The sequence below is a fragment of the Myripristis murdjan genome, chromosome 16, assembly GCF_902150065.1.
Source record: "Myripristis murdjan chromosome 16, fMyrMur1.1, whole genome shotgun sequence".
NCBI classification, from domain to species: Eukaryota; Metazoa; Chordata; class Actinopteri; order Holocentriformes; family Holocentridae; genus Myripristis; species Myripristis murdjan.
In genome coordinates this window covers 33,072,242-33,091,566 of record NC_043995.1, presented here as the reverse complement: position 1 = coordinate 33,091,566, position 19,325 = coordinate 33,072,242, and the positions used below count along the sequence as shown (strand labels likewise).

General features: G+C 46.8%; 1 protein-coding gene across 2 annotated transcripts; it reads right to left on the bottom strand.

Annotated features, from left to right (window-relative positions):
- Positions 1-3,143: 3,143 nt before the first annotated feature.
- On the bottom strand, positions 3,144-18,696 carry plekho1b (pleckstrin homology domain containing, family O member 1b). 2 transcript variants are annotated; one of them, XM_030072850.1, is made up of 7 exons: positions 18,414-18,696; positions 16,115-16,261; positions 8,129-8,269; positions 6,326-6,430; positions 5,550-5,648; positions 4,340-5,082; positions 3,144-4,309 (listed from the first exon to the last, which is right to left on the bottom strand). In XM_030072850.1, the coding sequence occupies exons 1-6, from the start codon at positions 18,438-18,440 to the stop codon at positions 4,351-4,353; spliced, it is 1,251 nt and encodes a 416-aa protein (XP_029928710.1). In that variant the 5' UTR covers positions 18,441-18,696; the 3' UTR covers positions 3,144-4,309; positions 4,340-4,350. The 2 variants fall into 2 exon arrangements, with proteins under 2 accessions (XP_029928710.1, XP_029928709.1); XM_030072849.1 differs by having other exon boundaries at positions 3,144-5,082.
- Between the last annotated feature and the right edge of the window lie 629 nt (positions 18,697-19,325).

The window sequence follows — 19,325 nt, the reverse complement described above, 5'->3', positions numbered from 1 at the left end:
CACTCTGACCACCAGGCGGCTTCAACCAAAAAAGTTACAAGATACAAAAGTCTGATTACAAATCTGTGGTGTGATTTTGTTTTTTTGTTTTCTTGTTTTTTTTTTTTTTTTTTGTCTAAAAAAATAAAACTTTTCACAATAAAGCACTCGTCGCTGACCGAGGATTTGATTGTAGTAATTGCACAAGTGGTCGTGTCTCAAGCATCGAGAAGCCCAGAGATGGTTTCAGTGCAAAGATTTGATTTGGGCGATGTTTCGGGAGCCTTCAGCCCCCCGAGGGGAACGCAGAGGACCAGAGGAAAGTTCTCTGGAGAACGTCCTGTACCTGAAATGTCCTGGGTTTGATCTCCACAAAACTTGAGTGTCCTTGAGCAAGACACTGAACCCTCCCTGCTACACTGGCAAAACATAAATGCCTAACAAGTCGAACCGATCAGGGGGGGGGGGGGGGGGGGGGGGGTCACTGCTGTGTCTCTTGACCTTGCCGTGGCCTCCAGCCCCGCTCGCCGCCTCAGGCTGCGTCTGAACAAATAAACTAAAACAGATTTTGGGTCCACAGATCTGATGAGTCTGAACAGGATCAAAACAGATCCCGTGTGGCTCCTCCACGTCCAGACAGATATGAGAAGATCAGACCTGCTTTTGTTTCTTGCAGAGCAGCACATCTGTCACAGCCTCCATATTATATCTCAGATGATCAGATGTAATCCCCCACGGGACGTTTTCTGCCGGGATTATGTGATGGAGATGCAGCACTCAAGGCTCATAATCCCAGTTAACAGCAGTTACCAGCACACATGCACTTCTCCAAAGTTTGCATTCACAAAAATACAAAAAAAAAACAAAAACAACAACAAAAAAAAAAAAAACAGGAGGAACAAAATGACTCTGGCATAGCAACCAAATCCAGACATGGGTATTATCAGCACAGTTGGAGCACATCTCTGACCAATCAGCTTGCTTGGGTGAAACAGGGGAGAGTCATGGGCGTCAGGCGGCCCGCTGTCTGACTTATTAAGTTCATGTTTCAGCTCAGTCACATTCAGTCACACTCAATTTACTGCAGTAAATCATCTGAATTCTGAAATTTCTGGAACTTCCCATCCTCATCTCAGGTCTCTGAGGGGGGATCTCAGAGGGTTTTTGTCGTGTTGAGTGGCGGGACGTCCCGCTGCTTCTGTCAGCCTCCAAAACTAAACTACAGCTCAGCTCCCTTTTCACCGAGGTTCAACCAATATTGATTTATCAGGGCCGATACTGATACAGATTATTCAAGGACACCAATAACCAATATTTAGGGCCAATATTCATTCACAGCAAAGCAACAATTGCAGCGTCAAAATTTTGAGTTTTCGAAACACCAACACAAACCTTGCTTTGAATTCAGAAATGTTTCATTAACATTACCAGGAAGATTAGAGGTAACAAACAAAATTAGTAAAAAAAAAAAAAAAAAAAAAAAAAAAAAAAAAAATCAACATAAAATTTGAATAAAAACAACAACAAAACTATATTTACAAAGATTAAAATTGGATATTTAAAGGTCAGATCAGTGATGCTGGATCAGATTTACTGTGGTTAATTTCTTGTGAAAGGTGTCCAATAAAATCCAATAAAATTCAAACAAAAACTGTAACCCTTGAGGCAGGTCAGCAAAGGCACCACCATGTTGTGGGAAACGTTGCCCCGCCCACTCGTTTTTGTTCCGCTGGGGAGGCGGAGTCTGAGTGGCTTTCATTGCGGCCATCACCTAAATCGAAATTATGATACCGATTGCTGATTATCGCAAAGTTCTTCATATCGGCCCTGATAATCGTCCAGGACCGGTAATTGGTTGATCCCTACTTTGCAACCGTCGCTCTACCTTCCCTCTAATGATTATTTTTGCTGTCAATTTCTTGGCCAATTAATCTGTTGGTCATTTTTTCAATTAATTAATTAATCATTAGTGCATGGAGTCCAAAAAATAAAGCAAAAGTTTCAAGGGAAGAGCCCAAAGTGACGTCTTCAAATGTCTTCCTTAGTATAACCAGCTGGCTGCTGGTTAGACTAAGGAAGACCCACAGTACTAATTTTATGAAGCTATGAACAGAGGAAAGGTAATCCTTGCATCTTAGTCATCACAGCTGACAGACAATGTTTGGCTTTTTTACTGGATAATTACTAAAATGTTTAATCAGTTATTGAAATTACAATGGATTATTTTTTCTGTGGGTTGACCAGTCAGTTAATCGACTAATCGTTTGAGCACTAGTGCCTTTTTTCTGAACAGGATCAAATCTTGTCTGAATCTTGTCTCCTTGCAGAAGCAGAGGTGTTTCCTCCAGCAGCTGTCCAGTTTATTTCTGTGTGCTGGCCTTCCTCCCTCCTCTTACAGCCTTCACATCTTCACATTGTGCAGCTCTCTTACTCCGGTTCTGTCCCATCAGATCTTTGTACGTCTTGTCTCCAGCTGAATGGCTAACCTGATGCAAATACAGCCCGTCTGTGTTTTCATACCAGATGGAAAGAAGAAAGAGGCGGCCAGGCAGACATGAACTGATGCATGAAGTTTGTTTAAGGATCCGTCACTCTCTGATCTTCTGTGTTGACTGCAGGGAGGCTCGGTATCGTTGAAAAAATAAAGCAGGTGATCATCTGCAAAGTCACGATCATGGACGTCCTTTACTGCCAACACTCAGGTGATAAGATAGCATGGATAGCTCGTGACCAAACATACAGGTGGAAAAGGACTCAGGGATGTGATGTGATCCATTCGCCCAAACCACATCCGGGTACAGTTCACCTGGATGCATCGTGTTAACCAGATATTGTCCGGGATTTCAGATCATGTCAAATCATGTTGTCTTTTCCTGATTTTAAGGGCTGTGTTACAGTAAAGAGATGCAAGTTCCTAAACTCATCAAATACCAATATCGAGTTATTCAGTCAAATGTCTTGTGATAGTTGACTTTGTCCATTTCGCCCAGCTCTAATACGGGCGGTCACCATCTTTAAAAAAAAAAAAAACAGGATGTGACATGGGGTTCAGGGCGATCCGGACACGCGACAAGATGTTGGTACCACGCATGAAGGAGGTCATCGATATTGATGAGCTCAGTCTCTTTCCATTCTGGTTCACAGACAACAAAAAAAAAAAAATCAAATCAAATAAAATGCTGTTTTTTTTTGTTCTGAAAATCAACAGAGGAAAAAAATCAAACTCGGTTAACAGGAAATGATGTGTTCTGTGGTCTGAGAAAAGAACAAATGAACAAAGTACAAAACGTTTCACCCTTTGATGTACCAAAAAATACGGACATCACTGTGTACAAAAGGCAGACGGCCCTGCGTTCTTTCCGTCATCCTGCAGCGTGTCGGCCACATGGCCACGCCGGCTCAGTCTGCCTCTGATGGACGTTTGTTCCTCTGAATATTCTTTGTACCAGTGAACAGTGCTGAAGCTGCTCGCCTCGTACCGTCTGAGCTTACAACCCAAATGTTGTTTCTGCCTGTTTGTCTTCACCGTCGAAGCTAAAACTAAAAAAGGACCCAATCAGACTCACAAAGTCCTCAAGGAGAAGCTCACAGAGTTTACAGCAAAAGAACAGCAGGCCAATCTGTGCTGCTGGCGTCAGATTGTAATCACAGGAATTATCCAGATATTCTCCAGTCGATCTTCCAGTGTGTCTGAGAAACAAGACAGGACACTTTGACATTCCTACAAGACGAAGAGGAAGAGGAGGAAGAAGAAGGAGAAGGAGATGAAGACGAAGCACAGAGCTCCACCTGGAGGAAAGTTTGGTTCACTTTGTCTCAGGTGATCGTTTCACTCCTGACCTTCCCATTCAGACCTGCTCAAACATGCATAATCACAGCTTTAGATTCTACATCATTTTACTTCATTTCATGTGGATTGAAATTTGGACTCTGACGTCGCTGCAAAACACAAAAGTGCAATAATTTGCTCCCCAAATCACTGCTATGCTAATAATCATGATCAATAACAAAACGTACCAAAATAATCAGGATGATCATCTAATCGCTGATCTAATCGCTGATCAGACCTCTGATTCGGACCTGACCGCTCTACCTTAACCTTTGACCTCTGACCTTCAGAGCGCAGCATTGCAGAACTCTTTCATGTTCATCTGCTCCTTCTGAGTCTGTATTTTGTACAAAAGAGGTTTCTGTTTCCTGTCCGGTCCAACAGACTCAAACAGGCGCTGGTTGCAGTTTTGTGTCTTTGTTCTTGTGTTTGAGGGTTCGTTGAGAACCGGACAGGACGGGCCCAGTCAGTACCAGTCAGAACCAGTCAGAACCAGTCAGTACCAGTCAGAACCAGTCAGTACCGGTCAGTGGGTCCTGTGGTCACATCAGGCTCTTGCGGTGTGGGTTCTGCTTGGAGCAGCTGGAGGAGGTGGACGGGGACAGGGAGGTTCCAGGTGGGGCGTCCAGCTGCTGGTACAGCGCCCTCAGCTCCTTCACCTCCTCCAGCACCTCCCTGGCTTGGCCCCAGGCGGCCGCCGCCTCCCTCAGCAGTCTCTCTGCCTCAGCTCGTGCCACCTCCACTGACTCCTTCCCCTTGGCCTTGCCGGCGTCGCCATCGTCCTGCGCACCGCCCCGCACCTCCGTCAGCAGCCGCTCGGTCTTCTCCAGCTTCTGGCTGATGAGCTCCTGCAGCTGGCTGAGGGGCGCGGCAGCCCCCGGCGGCGGAGATGCAGGTGAACCGACCATCGGCGACATCTGGTTCTTGGAGGTTCGCGTCGTCTCCGAATGCGACAGAATCTCGTCCATGGAGGCACAGCGGTTTTTTTCAGCCGTCGTCAAGCGCTTTCCTGCCAGTGGTGTCTGGGCGGGACCCGTTGGCGTCTGCTCCCACGCCACCGCCGTCTCACGGGGCAGGCTCTGCGATTTCCCAGAAGCCTCGGCAGTCTTGGCGGACAGAGCGCTGTCTGTTTTGGACCTGGGACAGTCCGGGCTGAGGTGGGACAGTGACTGGTCGATTTGGAAACGATCACAGCCGACTGAACCCCGCGGAGAAGCGTCTTCCTCCTGGATCAGATCCAGAGTCAGCATCCCATCTGAGGACGAGGTCGACGCCTGGAGAGACAGCAGACAGCCAATCAGATCAGCTCAGCTCAGTTTAGTTCAGTGTCCTGGACAAAAAGCACCACGTGAAGACAGAGCGTCTGCTTTTAGGTCACATTTCTACAACAGCGTATTAAGGTCATTGTAGGGAGAAAAATATGGAGCCGGGTAGGGAGGGGGGGTGTAATATTCTGAGAAAAAAAAAATCAGAATTTCCGAGATTAAACTCGTTAATTTACGAGAAAAAAACTTGGATATTATCTGAGATTAAAATTAAAAGCTGTCTGAATGCCTGCAATGTCTCTTCAGTGTCTGGATGCTGATCATAATATTGTGATTCTGGGCTCAAATCACCAGGATTTCCTTCTGACTAAAACGTTTTTGGAAAACATGTTGACATATGAAAGCTCTGAATCCACAGGTGCTGTTGACATGTGAATATGGAGGGGGTGGGGGGTTAGGGTTAGGGGGGGACTGACCACAGCCAGCAGGTGACCTCGGGTCGGCAGCCGTCTGTTGTGAGGAATCTTCACTCTGTCGCGGGTCAGGTGAGACAGCTGAGAGTCTTCCACCGTCACCTGGGAGAGAGGGCAGAAGCAAATTTGAGCAAATAAATAAATAAAAAACTGTAGAAAAACTGTAGTAAATTACTTTGATCAGCTGTTTCTCCCCGGAGCATCAGAACTGTGTGTTTCTCATGGACTTGTAGCTTTGATCGGTGTGTGTGTGCTGTATGAGTGTGTTTGACAGGGTGAGTATTGATCAGGTATAGACTGACACACTTCCTGCTGCAGAGGCTTTCAGTTTCACCTCCGCCCAGCCTTCCTGCCATGCTGCGTTCACTCCACGTCGCTGTAATCGTAAATACCAGCTTCCTACTCATAAAAAACATTCATGTTCCTCCTGCTGCCTTCCATCAGCCACCTCTCCCCGACAGAGGCGTGATGCACTTACGCAAGAAAAAAACTGACTGTGTTTCTGCATTAATGAGATAATTATCTCAGAACTGAGATAATTAATTCATAAATGTATTAATTTATAATAATTATTGTTAATTCCTTAAATAATAATTAATTCATACAAACAGACTTTTTCACACCAGTGAACCTCAGGAAGGCTTAATTTTAGTACAATTCATCCACATGAATGGGTGATTCAGGTGAGGATGATGAAGGTGATGCAGGTGATGCAGGTGATGAAGGTGATGATGATGAGGATGGTGAAGGTGATGAAGGTGATGCAGGTGATGACGCACCTCATCCAGGATGCGGTTCTTGGCTCGGGTGATGGCCGTGTTCAGGGCGTTGATCCAGGACTCTTTCTCTTCTGGACTGACAGCCAGGAAGACCAGGTTAGGAACCTGCACACACACACACACACACACACACACACACACACACACTGTCAGTGTATGAGTAGTGTGTGTGTGTGTGTGTGTGTGTGACTTGGACTAAACTGTGACATCACATCATGAAAACACTGGCAGAGCAATCACAGGCCAGCCCTCTCTCTCTCTCTCTCTCTCTCTCTCTCTCTCTCTCTCTCTCTCTCTCTCTCTCTCTCTCACACACACACACACACACACACATTAAGTGTTGGTGGTCAGTGGGAGAAAGATCACCAGATGGTCCTGTGTGTGTGTGTGTGTGTGTGTGTGTGTGTGTGTGTGTGTGTGTGTGTGTGTGTGCAACAGAAGCTGCCACCCAGTCAGTTTGACACCCTGTCCTCCCCCGGGGCATTCTGGGTATTTCTGGGACAGCCTGCAGATGGCTGACAACCTGTCTGCTGTGTGTGTGTGTGTGTGTGTGTGTGTGTGTGTGTGTGTGTGTGTGTGTGTTCATGTAGCCTTCTGCTTACTCCCTTTTCCTAGACAACAGCATTAAGCACACACACCAGATAATAAGTGTCTTTTTATGAACAGACTAGACAGACAGACAGTCAGTCAGACAGACAGGCAGTCAGTCAGTCAGTCAGTCAGACAGGCAGTCAGACAGTCAGTCAGACAGACAGACAGACAGGCAGTCAGGCAGTCAGACAGACAGACAGGCAGTCAGACAGACAGTCAGTCAGACAGTCAGTCAGACAGACAGACAGACAGGCAGTCAGGCAGTCAGACAGACAGACAGGCAGTCAGACAGACAGTCAGTCAGACAGGCAGTCAGACAGACAGGCAGTCAGACAGACAGTCAGTCAGACAGTCAGGCAGTCAGACAGACAGACAGTCAGTCAGTCAGTCAGACAGACAGGCAGTCAGACAGACAGTCAGTCAGTCAGACAGGCAGTCAGACAGACAGTCAGTCAGTCAGACAGGCAGTCAGGCAGTCAGACAGACAGACAGTCAGACAGGCAGTCAGACAGACAGGCAGTCAGACAGACAGTCAGTCAGTCATTCAGACAGTCAGACAGGCAGTCAGGCAGTCAGACAGACAGACAGGCAGTCAGGCAGTCAGACAGACAGACAGTCAGTCAGACAGGCAGTCAGACAGGCAGTCAGTCATTCAGACAGTCAGTCAGACAGTCAGTCAGTCAGTCAGTCAGACAGACAGGCAGGCAGACAGACAGTCAGACAGGCAGTCAGTCAGTCAGACAGACAGTCAGTCAGACAGACAGTCAGGCAGTCAGTCAGTCAGTCATTCAGACAGTCACACAGACAGTCAGTCAGACAGTCAGTCAGTCAGTCAGTCAGTCAGTCAGACAGACAGGCAGGCAGACAGACAGTCAGTCAGTCAGTCAGACAGGCAGTCAGACAGACAGTCAGACAGACAGACAGTCAGTCAGACAGGCAGTCAGACAGGCAGGCAGACAGACAGTCAGTCAGTCAGTCAGTCAGACAGGCAGTCAGACAGACAGTCAGACAGGCAGTCAGACAGACAGTCAGACAGACAGGCAGGCAGGCAGGCAGGCAGACAGACAGGCAGGCAGACAGACAGTCAGACAGGCAGTCAGGCAGTCAGACAGACAGTCAGTCAGTCAGGCAGTCAGACAGACAGTCAGTCAGTCAGACAGTCAGACAGACAGACAGTCAGTCAGACAGACAGGCAGTCAGACAGACAGGTACCGTGTTGCCTGGCGTGCTGCAGCGCTGCAGTCTGAACTTGCTGTGGTTCTTTTTGCTGCGGCTCTTCAGCTTCCTGATCTCCTCGCAGCGTTCATAATCCGACAAATCCAGCACCTCGTCCGCCCGCCGCTCCTCCCTCACCTGACAGACAGACAGGTGAGAGGTGAGACAGGAACACAGGCGGAGGGCAGACACTTACTTTGTTTCCATGGCGACCAGAAGCCATATTATTACATAGTAACTGCGACGTGTTTCCACGGCAGCAGAAATCCACCTGTGCTGACCGGCTTTCTCCTCATGACCTTTGACCTGATTACAGAAACTGATTTTCTGTTTCCATGGTAACTCACATATCAGGGAGTAATCTGATTACTAAAGTGACTGAAGACACTATGACTGATATTAACACTGATTCTGGTATGAATATTAACTACTATCTAACACACACACACACACACACACACACACACACACACACACACACACTGACTGTTGAACTGCTCAGTAAGCTGGTTTCCCCTCAGATTTCGTCCCAGGTGTCTTCAGAGTGTTTCCATGGAGCAGCAGAGTCACACACACATCGTCTCTCTGATACTGAGGGAAACATTCAAAGCCAAGCCTGTTGTTTCATGGCTGCAGAATCACATCACATAGAAGGGATCATCATGTCTTGTGCATCATTTTAGACACATCTCCCTGGAATTCAGACGCTCAGGTTTGGGATCTTTGGAAACTTCAATTCACAGTGAAGTTCAGCTGGTCTGAGCTCAGCTGGGCCGCATTAGGATGATGAGGAGGCAGAGAACGACTGAATCACAGTGTGGAGTAGTGACGCTGCACTGTGTGTGTGTGTGTGTGTGTGTGTGTGTCTGTAAGTGGAGCCGGCAGACAACAGAAGGTTTTGGGAGCCCCCACCCTCTCCCCCCCTTTCACCAACCCAACACATGTCACCTTCAGCTGAACTGACTCTCAGCGGACTACAACCACGACCCCCACCCCCACCCACCCCACCCCTCACACACACACACACACACACACACACACACTGGTCTGATTTGCATCTCAGTTGCTGACTGAACTGAATGTCATCGTGTTTCTGTCTCAAATGTCCCACGTTCCTGCTAGTGTGAAGATTATAAACATGTAAGGTCTCCAATGCATTTGTCACATAGAGCAGTGGTTTTCAAAGTGGGGTCTGAGGACCCCCAGAGGTCCTTTTGGGGATCCGGGGGTCCTCTGCAAAATGAGGGAAAATTCAGATCAACTACAATTCAATTTGATTATTGTAACATGACCTCAGCACTTTGAGTCTGTTGGTCAGCGTCAATGCTTCCAAAAGTATTTAAAACTAAATGTTTTGGTCATTGTTTTGCTAATTTTTATATAGATTTTATTTGCATTTTTGTTAAAACTAATTTTGGCTATTTTTTTTTTGTATTATTTCACCAGGAAAGGCCCATTGAGATTAAAAAATCTCCTTTTACAAGAGCATCCAGTCCAAAACAGGCAGCAGCACAGATAACAGGCCTGCAGACATACAAGAACATATAACACGTTACAGTAAAAACAGAAATAAATCACAGATCATCAAATATCAGGAATATTCATCACAAGTCATCAGCATAGAGCCTCATGTGCCGCCAAGTCATCCAGGATTCCCTGAAAGGCAGACTGAGCAGGATTTGTCGGCTGCGGCTTGTAAACACGACACTCAAAGTTGGCCCCGCCTCCCCGACTAAGCTGACACCGTTTCATAGGATGCCGATGGAATGAAATGGCCCTGCAAAATGTAACGTTGCTGTTCTAGGAAAAAACTGTGTCTGTCTGCTGTGTGTGAAAATACAACAGGATGAACGTTTTCTTCTCGGGCCCTCAGACAGGAAGCAGCAGGTCCATCATGTCAGGATCACACACACACACACACACACACACGCCCCACCACCACCCTTCATGTTAAGTGCCAATCAATTTCCATTAGAGGGCAGGACGGGGTGGAACAGCGGCTTCATGTCAGTGTTTCTGTTTTTATCAGGATGCTTTTATTTCTAATGAACTCTGTAAAATCCCCAGGAGGCAAATCTCCTCCCGCTGAGGCGAGCCGGAGCTGAACACGACAAAACACGAAGAGAGTCAGCTCAGCCAACCTGAACACACTGTTAGCTCGCTAACTAGCCAGCAGGCTAATCATGTTACCGTTAACATGATTAACTCCACCCGGCTCGTTACGCAGCCTCACCCCGTCTGGAGGACACCGACCACAAGTCAATGTTGGTTGGTTTAACTCTCTTAAAGAAAAGCCCATGCTGAGAAATCAGGGATGTTCTCAGCATCGAACATGACGTCGTTACAGCGACTGTCTGTCAGCCCCTCTGACTCCGCCCCCCGCCCCCCGGCTCAGGTGACCCATCGCAGGTGAACACCCTCAGCAGCAGCGGACGCCGTCATGGATGTTTAAAGCAACTCTCCGTGTTTCCATTACGCAGCGGCCGCTCATCAATTATTAACCGTTACTATTGACTGGACTGATGATGCTGGGAAAATGAGCTTCCTGTCAGAAGAGCCACGCCCACTCGACATGTCACAGCCAGAGACGGGAAGGAAGTAAGACACCTCACTCCCCGGCCACTTCTGTCATGATTTCTGGAAAAAGTACGGACACCTTGACGTATTTCGTCTTCTACCAATAAAAGTACACCAGGGTGATTTGTCTGATCAGCACGTTTGCGGTGATGTCACGTGTCAGCGGTGATGTCACGTGTCAGCGGTGATGTCACGTGTCAGCGGCGCCGCGGCGTGCTCAACGCAGACTGCCTTTCTGTACATCTTTTTTTAAAAAATGATGTCTAACGTCCTCTGCGTCATGTGGTGAAGTGTGAAGCGGCGACTTTGTGAAGGTTTTGCTGCGACGCGGTCTTCTGTGTGTAACGTTACTGAGTTTCTATGAAGTGACAGAGTTCTGGCCACAGTGTGAAGCTGACAGGACCATCATCATCATCATCATCATCATCACTGCTGCAGCCTGTTGAGGACATCTGAGCAGAGTGAGGCCTCTTCACTTCCCTCAGTCGTCTTTGTCACAGCGTCCTGCAGTCTGTCACAGCAGGGAGTCGGCTGTGTGTGTGTGTGTGTGTGTGTAAGTGTGTGTGTGTGTGCAGCTGACATTAAACTGTTTGCAGTCACATGATCAATAGCTCCACAGACAGCCGATCAATAGTCTGTACAGTTCATCCCATGTGACTGTGGAGCTGCAGACTGGGAGCGCTGCAGAAAATACTCAATCTATAATTGATAAGTGACACACACACACACACACACACACACGCACACACACACACTCACAGGTTCTGGTCTCTGTGAGAGGCTCATTAAAGTTGCATGAAGCAGCGATACACAGCAACACAACTGACTACTGACTCACTCTGGGTAATGATAATAACAATAATATTAATACTGCCAAATATTCAAACATATTTTAAATATCTATAACAAGCAGAAAAAAACAGGACACATGTTCCCTCTCTAATTATAATAATAATGATGAATAATATCCAGTCATCACACCATAATAATAGTACAATATTATAATAATAATCAGAAATGCAACAACATTGAGGTTTTTTTCTGTCGACTGAACTGCAGTCAAAGAATAATAATGATAACAAAACTATGAATAATATAACAATAAGAACAGAACTATTCATGTAGTTCAGGTTGATCATTTCTACAATCAATATGTAATCAATCAGTCAGCATCAGATCAGACTGGAGCAGATATAAATCTGAATATTAATTATTATTAATATTAATAGGATGTATGGAGAACTATTTTAATGATTTTATCAAAAAATAATGTTTTAATGAACTTTAATCATCTGTCTTTGAATATTCTCTGTATGTAGACAAGATCTGACACACACACACACACACACACACACACACACACACACACACACACACACACACACATCATGCTGGATTACCAACATGAACTCGGGGAAGTTAAAGGATAATTCTGGTGTTTTTCAACCTTTTGGGGTCCAAATGACTCTGTACCTGTATAAATAAAGGTTAAATTTAAAATAAGCCCCTCTCCCTGGGGTCCCAGACCGAGATGCGTTCAGGGTCAGAGTGAATGTGAAACGGCTCGCAGGCCCAACGCAAGGTGAGCGCGCCCGTCATGCAACCAAACTGCGTTCCTGCTGTTTGCCTCTGTGATCCACCACCGGCTCATTTTGTTGTGTTTGATCATAAATGCGGCCGCTTCCTTCTTCCCTGCCAGATTAGAGATTAGAACCCGGGTCGCCTCAGGTTCTCGTCCAAACTCTGATCTGAAGTTTCCACGAGGTTCATCCTGATGAACGAGGAAGTCAGAGAGTCGGTTCTGCCTCGGTCTGCTGCGCTCGGCTTTTATCTCTATTTTAGGAAATGTGCAGCAGAAGGGGAAGTAGAGCCGAGCTGCATGTGACAAACTGCTGGCCGTTAGAAAAGCTGTGACAACATCGTAATCCAGAGATAAAAACAGATAAAAAAAAAAAACGTCTTTGGTGTGTTGGTCATTGTCACTTTGTGCCAGGTTCCCTTTTTAGTCATGAGTTTTTTCAAGTTTCTGCAGAACACTGAGAGCATCAGCCTCGTCTCCTGCATCAGCGGAGGCAGAGCGGCTCGACATGACCACTAAAATTACATTTTGGGGAACTATTCCTTTAAATAATACACAACTTCTAACAACATGCAGGACTCGAGACATTTCAGGCTTTTTTAAGGCCTTGACCTTTTCAACCACGCTGTTCACATCAGCGAGGCTTCCTTCAAACAGCCAGAACTTTATTATCCACGGTAAAATATTGTGTTGGAGCTGTAGAGCCGCTGGAGCAGCCAAGAACGTTTACGAAAAAAAAAAAAAAGTCTTTCATACCAAATGCAATGACTCTATATGTATGTTACTGTATGTATTGTGATTTACTGAGTTGTGTTTAACTTGTGAAGCTGAAGGCAAATTTCCACATGTGCAGACAAAATATCTGAAATTCAGGCTGAGATCCTGAGGTTTCCAAAGATCCCAAACATGAGCTGCTGAGTTCCAGGGAAACGTGTCTAAAATGATGCACAAGACGTGCAGATCTTTTCTTTTTGATGCAATTCTGCAGGCATCAAACAACGGCGTCTCGGCTTTGAATATTTTCCTTCAGTATCAGAGAGACGGAGCTTCAGCAGAGACACGACGTGGACGAGGCTCTGTGCTGCTGGGTGTTTGTTTTACCCAGAAAAATTCACCTCATTTTCTAACAGTGACACACACACACACACACACACACACACACACAGGAGGAAGGAGCAGAGGAGTGCAGTGGAAACTAGAGACGAGATAAGAAGAAGAAGAAGAAGAGAGAGGAGGAGGAGGAGGTGAAAAGCAGAAGGAAACCAGTCTGCACTCAAACAGACTGTAACCCTCCACAGCGTTCACACTTCATGCGAACACGACTGTTATTCTTGTCGAATGTGCAGCAGAGGTGAGCGTGAGCGGCTGCCTTTGGGTTTTTCTGGTCTGGTGTCAGAAAACCCCAGCAGGCCTATTCCTGACCAGACAGGAAGCCCAGCTGCTGACAGGAAGTCTTTCTCATCACCACAGAAAGCAGAACAGAGTTTGAGCGAACAGCTTGACTCCTAATTTGGTCGTCGAGTGTTTGAGTCCAGCTGACGTCAGAATCCGCCGTCGAGCTGAAAAGAAAGCAGCTTTCAGAGGAAACGAGAGAGTCTGGCAGAACTGAGAGCAGGAGGGCATTTCCAAAACAAAACGAGCGGCTCTGCCCCGTAAGACCGAGTCACCACACAGAGTCAGCAGGTTCCCACGGATCCTCAGGTGGAGGAGCCTCACTGAGAGCCAGTCAGGAAGCAAGTCACAAGAAAAATCCCAAATGACCCCAAAATAAAAACATTTAAATAAATAAACAAACAAGCTAATAAATAAATCAATAAAATCAATCAATAAATGACCAAACAAACAAACATTACTGGAAATTCAGCCAAAAGAAAACCATGTATCATTATAATTATTAAAAATATTTTAAAATAAATCACAAAACAATTACTGAAAATGACAACCAGAGAAAAAAGAGAAACAATATAAAAATAAATAAGGCGAAGTTTGTTAAGAGGATGAAATAAAACTTTCACAGAGCGAGAGGTTCCGTGTTCCTCTGAGAACCGACTCAGACGGTGGAACTCCTGCAGAACTCAGTGGAAGAACTGAAATGAACCAGCATCAGCTGAGAGGCTGCAGATCTGGAAACACGCGGCGCAAAGCATTCTGGGAAGAAATCTTTAGGTGAAACTCATCACCGGATGTGGATCTGATCTGTAAACGTTCCTTATTTAGCCGAGCAAGAACTTTGCTTCCCAAAGCTCTTTTTGAAAGAACAGTTTCATTTTATAATCAAAACTCTTCAAGCGCCTGAGGCTGCTGAGGCGGAGAACAGCGACCTGACGAGAACCCGCTAAGAGCCTCAGAGCAGACAGACGTTCCTCTGAGATCCTTTAACGTGTTCACTCACTACTGACATCAAGCTTGTAAAGGTTCTAACTGAGGATGTTACCTGGTTATTAAAGGTTCTATCACAGAACGTTCTCAGCTTAATAACCACTGTCCCAGAGAACCTTCTCTGGTCATCATGACAGCTCTAACAGAGGGTCTCCGGCTGGGATGAAGGTTCTCTCAGAGGACGGTCCTGCTGCCGGCAGGTGCAGAGGTGAAACCGGAGCGCTGCTGCCTCAGAGGAGGCTGAAACCCGACTCCAGCACGAGGGGGGGGGCAGAGCAGAACAGTAGAAAGTGGAGGAGGAACTTTCTTTGTTCATGAGACGATGCAGAGAACAGAGCGAGAACCCGGGCAGATAAACATCAACACAGGCCGGACCTCAGGAGGCCACCTTTTCACGTCAACACGCCACAGAACCACAACACACCTCAGACCCCCGGGAGGTTCTGCCCTGAGGAACCCCCTCAGGTCAGCGGGGAGAAGATAAAAACAGAACCGTGATCCGACTGAAAACAGCCAATCAGCTCCCAGCTGCTCCGACCACCGGGACATAAACAGTCCTGATTCTGCTGGGGTCGGAACGCAGTACTCAGCAGTACTCAGCAGTACTTAGCAGTAAACAGCAGTACTCAGCAGTACTCAGCAGTACCCAGCAGTACTTAGCAGTACTTAGCAGTAAACAGCAGTACTCAGCAGTACTCAGCAGTACTTAGCAGTACTTAGCAGTAAACAGCAGTACTCAGCAGTACTCAGCAGTACTCAGCAGTACTCAGCAGTACTCAGCAGTACTTAGCCATAAACAGCAGTACTCAGCAGTACTCAGCAGTACTCAGCAGTACTTAGCAGTAAACAGCAGTACTCAGCAGTACTCAGCAGTACTCAGCAGTACTTAGCAGTAAACAGCAGTACTCAGCAGTACTCAGCAGTACTTAGCAGTAAACAGCAGTACTCAGCAGTACTCAGCAGTACCCAGCAGTACTTAGCCGTAAACAGCTGTACTCAGCAGTACTCAGCAGTACTCAGCAGTACTCTGGAGAATAAAAAGTTCCAGCTCCTTAAAAATCTGAACTGTCCCTTTAAATTCATCACAGCAGTTTAATAAATGAAGTGAATTAACGAGGTTAACAAGGAGGGACGACATCACTCAGCACGAGACAGACAGACAGGCAGACAGACAGACAGGCAGACAGACAGACAGACAGTCAGATAGACAGACTGACAGACAGGCAAAGTCACAGGGAATTGAACCCTCAGTCCTGACGCTGCCATCTGTCTCCATGGCAACGCCGTCTGTCTCTGACATGCCTGCTCCTCCAAGAGACCTCTGACTCCACGTTACCATGGCGATAATTAAAGGTTGGCTGTCCTTCCCCTGACCTTTCGCCATAAACCTGATCACCTCCACAGGCTGATGGGAGCTGTCAATCACCTGAAGCCCCGCCCACACCCACCTCCTTCTCTGAGATGAACAGCTGATCTCCTCTCAGGATCACAAAGCGGCTCTTCCAGATTTCCCTGAAGATTCCCTTCCCGCAGAACTTCCGGATCCATCCCACTTTGTCCGGCACGGCGCTCTGCTGGCTGCCGTCCTGCGGGCCCTGAAACACACACACACACACACACACACACACACACACTGTCAGCCGCTGGAGGCAGAGAAAGCAGAGCTCCAATTCAAGAATATCACGATGCAAAAATGTGACAAATCAAATCATGTTGCAGAAAAATGGCACTGTTTTCACTTTGCCCAGTTTATCTCATAAATTAATTTGTCATGGACACAAAAAGCTGGAAAAAAAAACTGGAAGCAGTTAACCTTTCAAACCAAATTCTCTGGATTTATTCCAAAAACATGATGAATTACAAATTAGCAAAAATTTACCAGAACGTTAATATAAAAAATTACTCTACTCTAAATTACTCTACTCTGATCTACAGAGGAGCTAAGCTAATGCTAACAAACAGACTTTAAATGAAACTTTATTTTGAATTTATTTCAAACAGCGTCGACAGCAGCATCCATAACTTCATCCTCCACGTTCTGCTGTTAGCCAGTGTTTGCTAACATGCTATGATCGCTGGCTCTGGCACACCTTGATGATGTCAGCAACGTTTGTCCCGCCCCACGATGGTGCTGATTGGCCGACTGAAATTGCAGGTGAGCAGATGAACAGCAGAGCCGCTGACTTGCTCCAAACATTTTAAAGGAATATTCCAACGTTTTGGGTAAAATCCCGACCCAGACTGAGACCAGATGTTGGACACCATTTTGGTTCAGTTCCCATGGGTAGCATTTCCTGTTAGCTTAGCATAAAGACTTGAAGTCTATAGGAGTCGTTAGCCTGGCTCCGTCAAAGTGGAAAAAATAAACCTTCCAGCAGCTCTAAAGCGATCTGATTTACACAGAGGATCATGTGGATGCAAATCCACCCCCCCACCACCACCACACACACACACACACACACACACACACACACACACACCCCGGTGGATGATGGGATGATGGCCCACAAATGTTTAGGGACGGCCCTGATATTGACCCTCAATATATCTCCCTAGACTATATGGTGGTCTTTTCATGTTTCAGCTTTTTGCCCATGTTTTAGCTTTAAAAACATGGGCAAAAAGTGGTGAGCAAATTATCAAAAAAGTAAGAAATAAGCACAAAGTTATAAGAAAATGACCTAAAAATTAATATTTTTAAAGAAATTACTACAAAATTATCAAAACTAGTAAAAAGACCATATTTGCAATTATTATAATAATGAATATCAAATTATATTACAAGACGTCTTGGTTGGAAAACAAAAGTACCACAAACTTAACTGTGTGTGTGTGTGTGTGTGTGTGTGTGTGTGTGTGTGTGTTTTGCAGCTCGGTGGATCTTTTCAGATGTTCAGTGCCACTACTGTGTGGAGGTGACAGCTGTGTGTGTGTGTGTGTGTGTGTGTGTGTGTGTGTGTGAGAGAGAGAGAGAGAGAGAGAGAGAAGAGAGAGAGATTTGGAGAGTGACTGTGTGTGTCTGTTTATCTGTGTGTGTGTGTGTGTGTGTGTGTGTGTCCTGCAGCTCATTGAGATGCACTCGGAGACTTTCTGTCTTTTGTCATGCAGATTCAGCCACATTCCTGCGGCCTCGGCTCTTCTTCTCCTCTATTTATATCACCTCCAGCAGCAGATCAGAGCATGTGAGTCAGCAGCGGCTCACACACTTCAGCTCCATCAGTAATGTGAGCCCCGACGGCCACCGTGACACACACACACACACATTCAACACATTCAACACAGCATTAGAACACATCTCACACACTCAAGTCACTTGTATGAGCAGAAAAGCCGGAGTTCCTGACATGCAGATTAATGTCAGCTGTATGAGCAGACTGAGTGAAACTGGAGCTGCAAAGAGCCGCTAAGCAGATTAGACCTCAGGCTGCTGCGCGACTTCCTGTCCGGCCCGAGAACAACAGCCAGGCTCCCACCGAGCGCACAGCCGCTCCTTACACTCATTACTTCATTTTAATTTTCAAGCACTTTACTTTTTTTTTACTATTTCTCAAATAGTGCCCCAACTCGTTCGTCAGTAAGGATTTTATTTTGAAGGTTAAAACCGGAAGTCTTGGTTCAGCCCAGGCAGAGCGCAGCGAGGGTTCTGCCGGAAGTTGAGCGACTTATCCTTCAAAATAACAGCGAGAGAGGCAGCCGTAGCTTTTGTTCGTCGGCTCCGTGTTTTCCGTTAGAAACGCGGACACTCACCCGCTTCCCGGAGCTGTTCTTCTTCATGCTGCGGGCTGACAGGCGGCCGCCGGCGGCTCCGGGCTCCTCGCTCTTCCGTTATGTTCGCTCAAAGCTCCGCCGCTGCTCCGGACGAGAGAGACCGGCCTGTGAGGCAGCCTGGACCCGGGAGGTGACGCTCCTCCTCCGCCGCTCCGCTCTCTGCTGATGCCGGGCTGCGGGGCGCTGACAGCGGCCTGCTCTCTGCTCCCTGCTCGGTGTGGAGTGTCGCTGGTGTCCGATTCCTCCTCCTTAACCCCCCTCAGCCCCCCCGTCCCCTCCTCCTCCTCCTCCGCCTCCTCCTCCTCCTCTTCCCTGCTGCTCAGCGGCTCCTCGGCAGCTCCACAGCGACCCCTGCAGGCTGAGAGAGAGAGAGAGATTCCCAGCCTCCTCTCATGATTATCGATACTGTTCTGTACGATCTGAACCATACAGACAGACAGACAGACAGAAAGACAGACAAGCAGACAGACAGGCAGAGAGGCAGACAGACAGACAGACAGACAGACAGACAGAGAGACAGCAGTGTATTGTGGGAGCTGGCAGATGTTCAGTCTGTGTGTGCAGATGGACAAACTGGGTCAGCGGTCACATGACCAGCAGGTCTCTCCTCCTCATCCCAGACCAGATCCAGCTCACGCCCAGGCAGCAGAACCCAGTGGGAGCTGCAGCGTTCTGCGCAGAACTCACCAGAACCACACCAGATATTTCAGCAGAACCAGAACTTGATGTTTCTGTGTTCCTGCTGCAACGAGAACCAGAAAAACACCACCAACTGGAACCAGAACCACAAACTGAATCTGGGGAGGGGGCTTGCTTTCTTTTTTTATTTCATTGTTTAGATTTTGGGGCATTTTTATAAAATTTTCTCACCAATTAATGGATTTTTTTTTT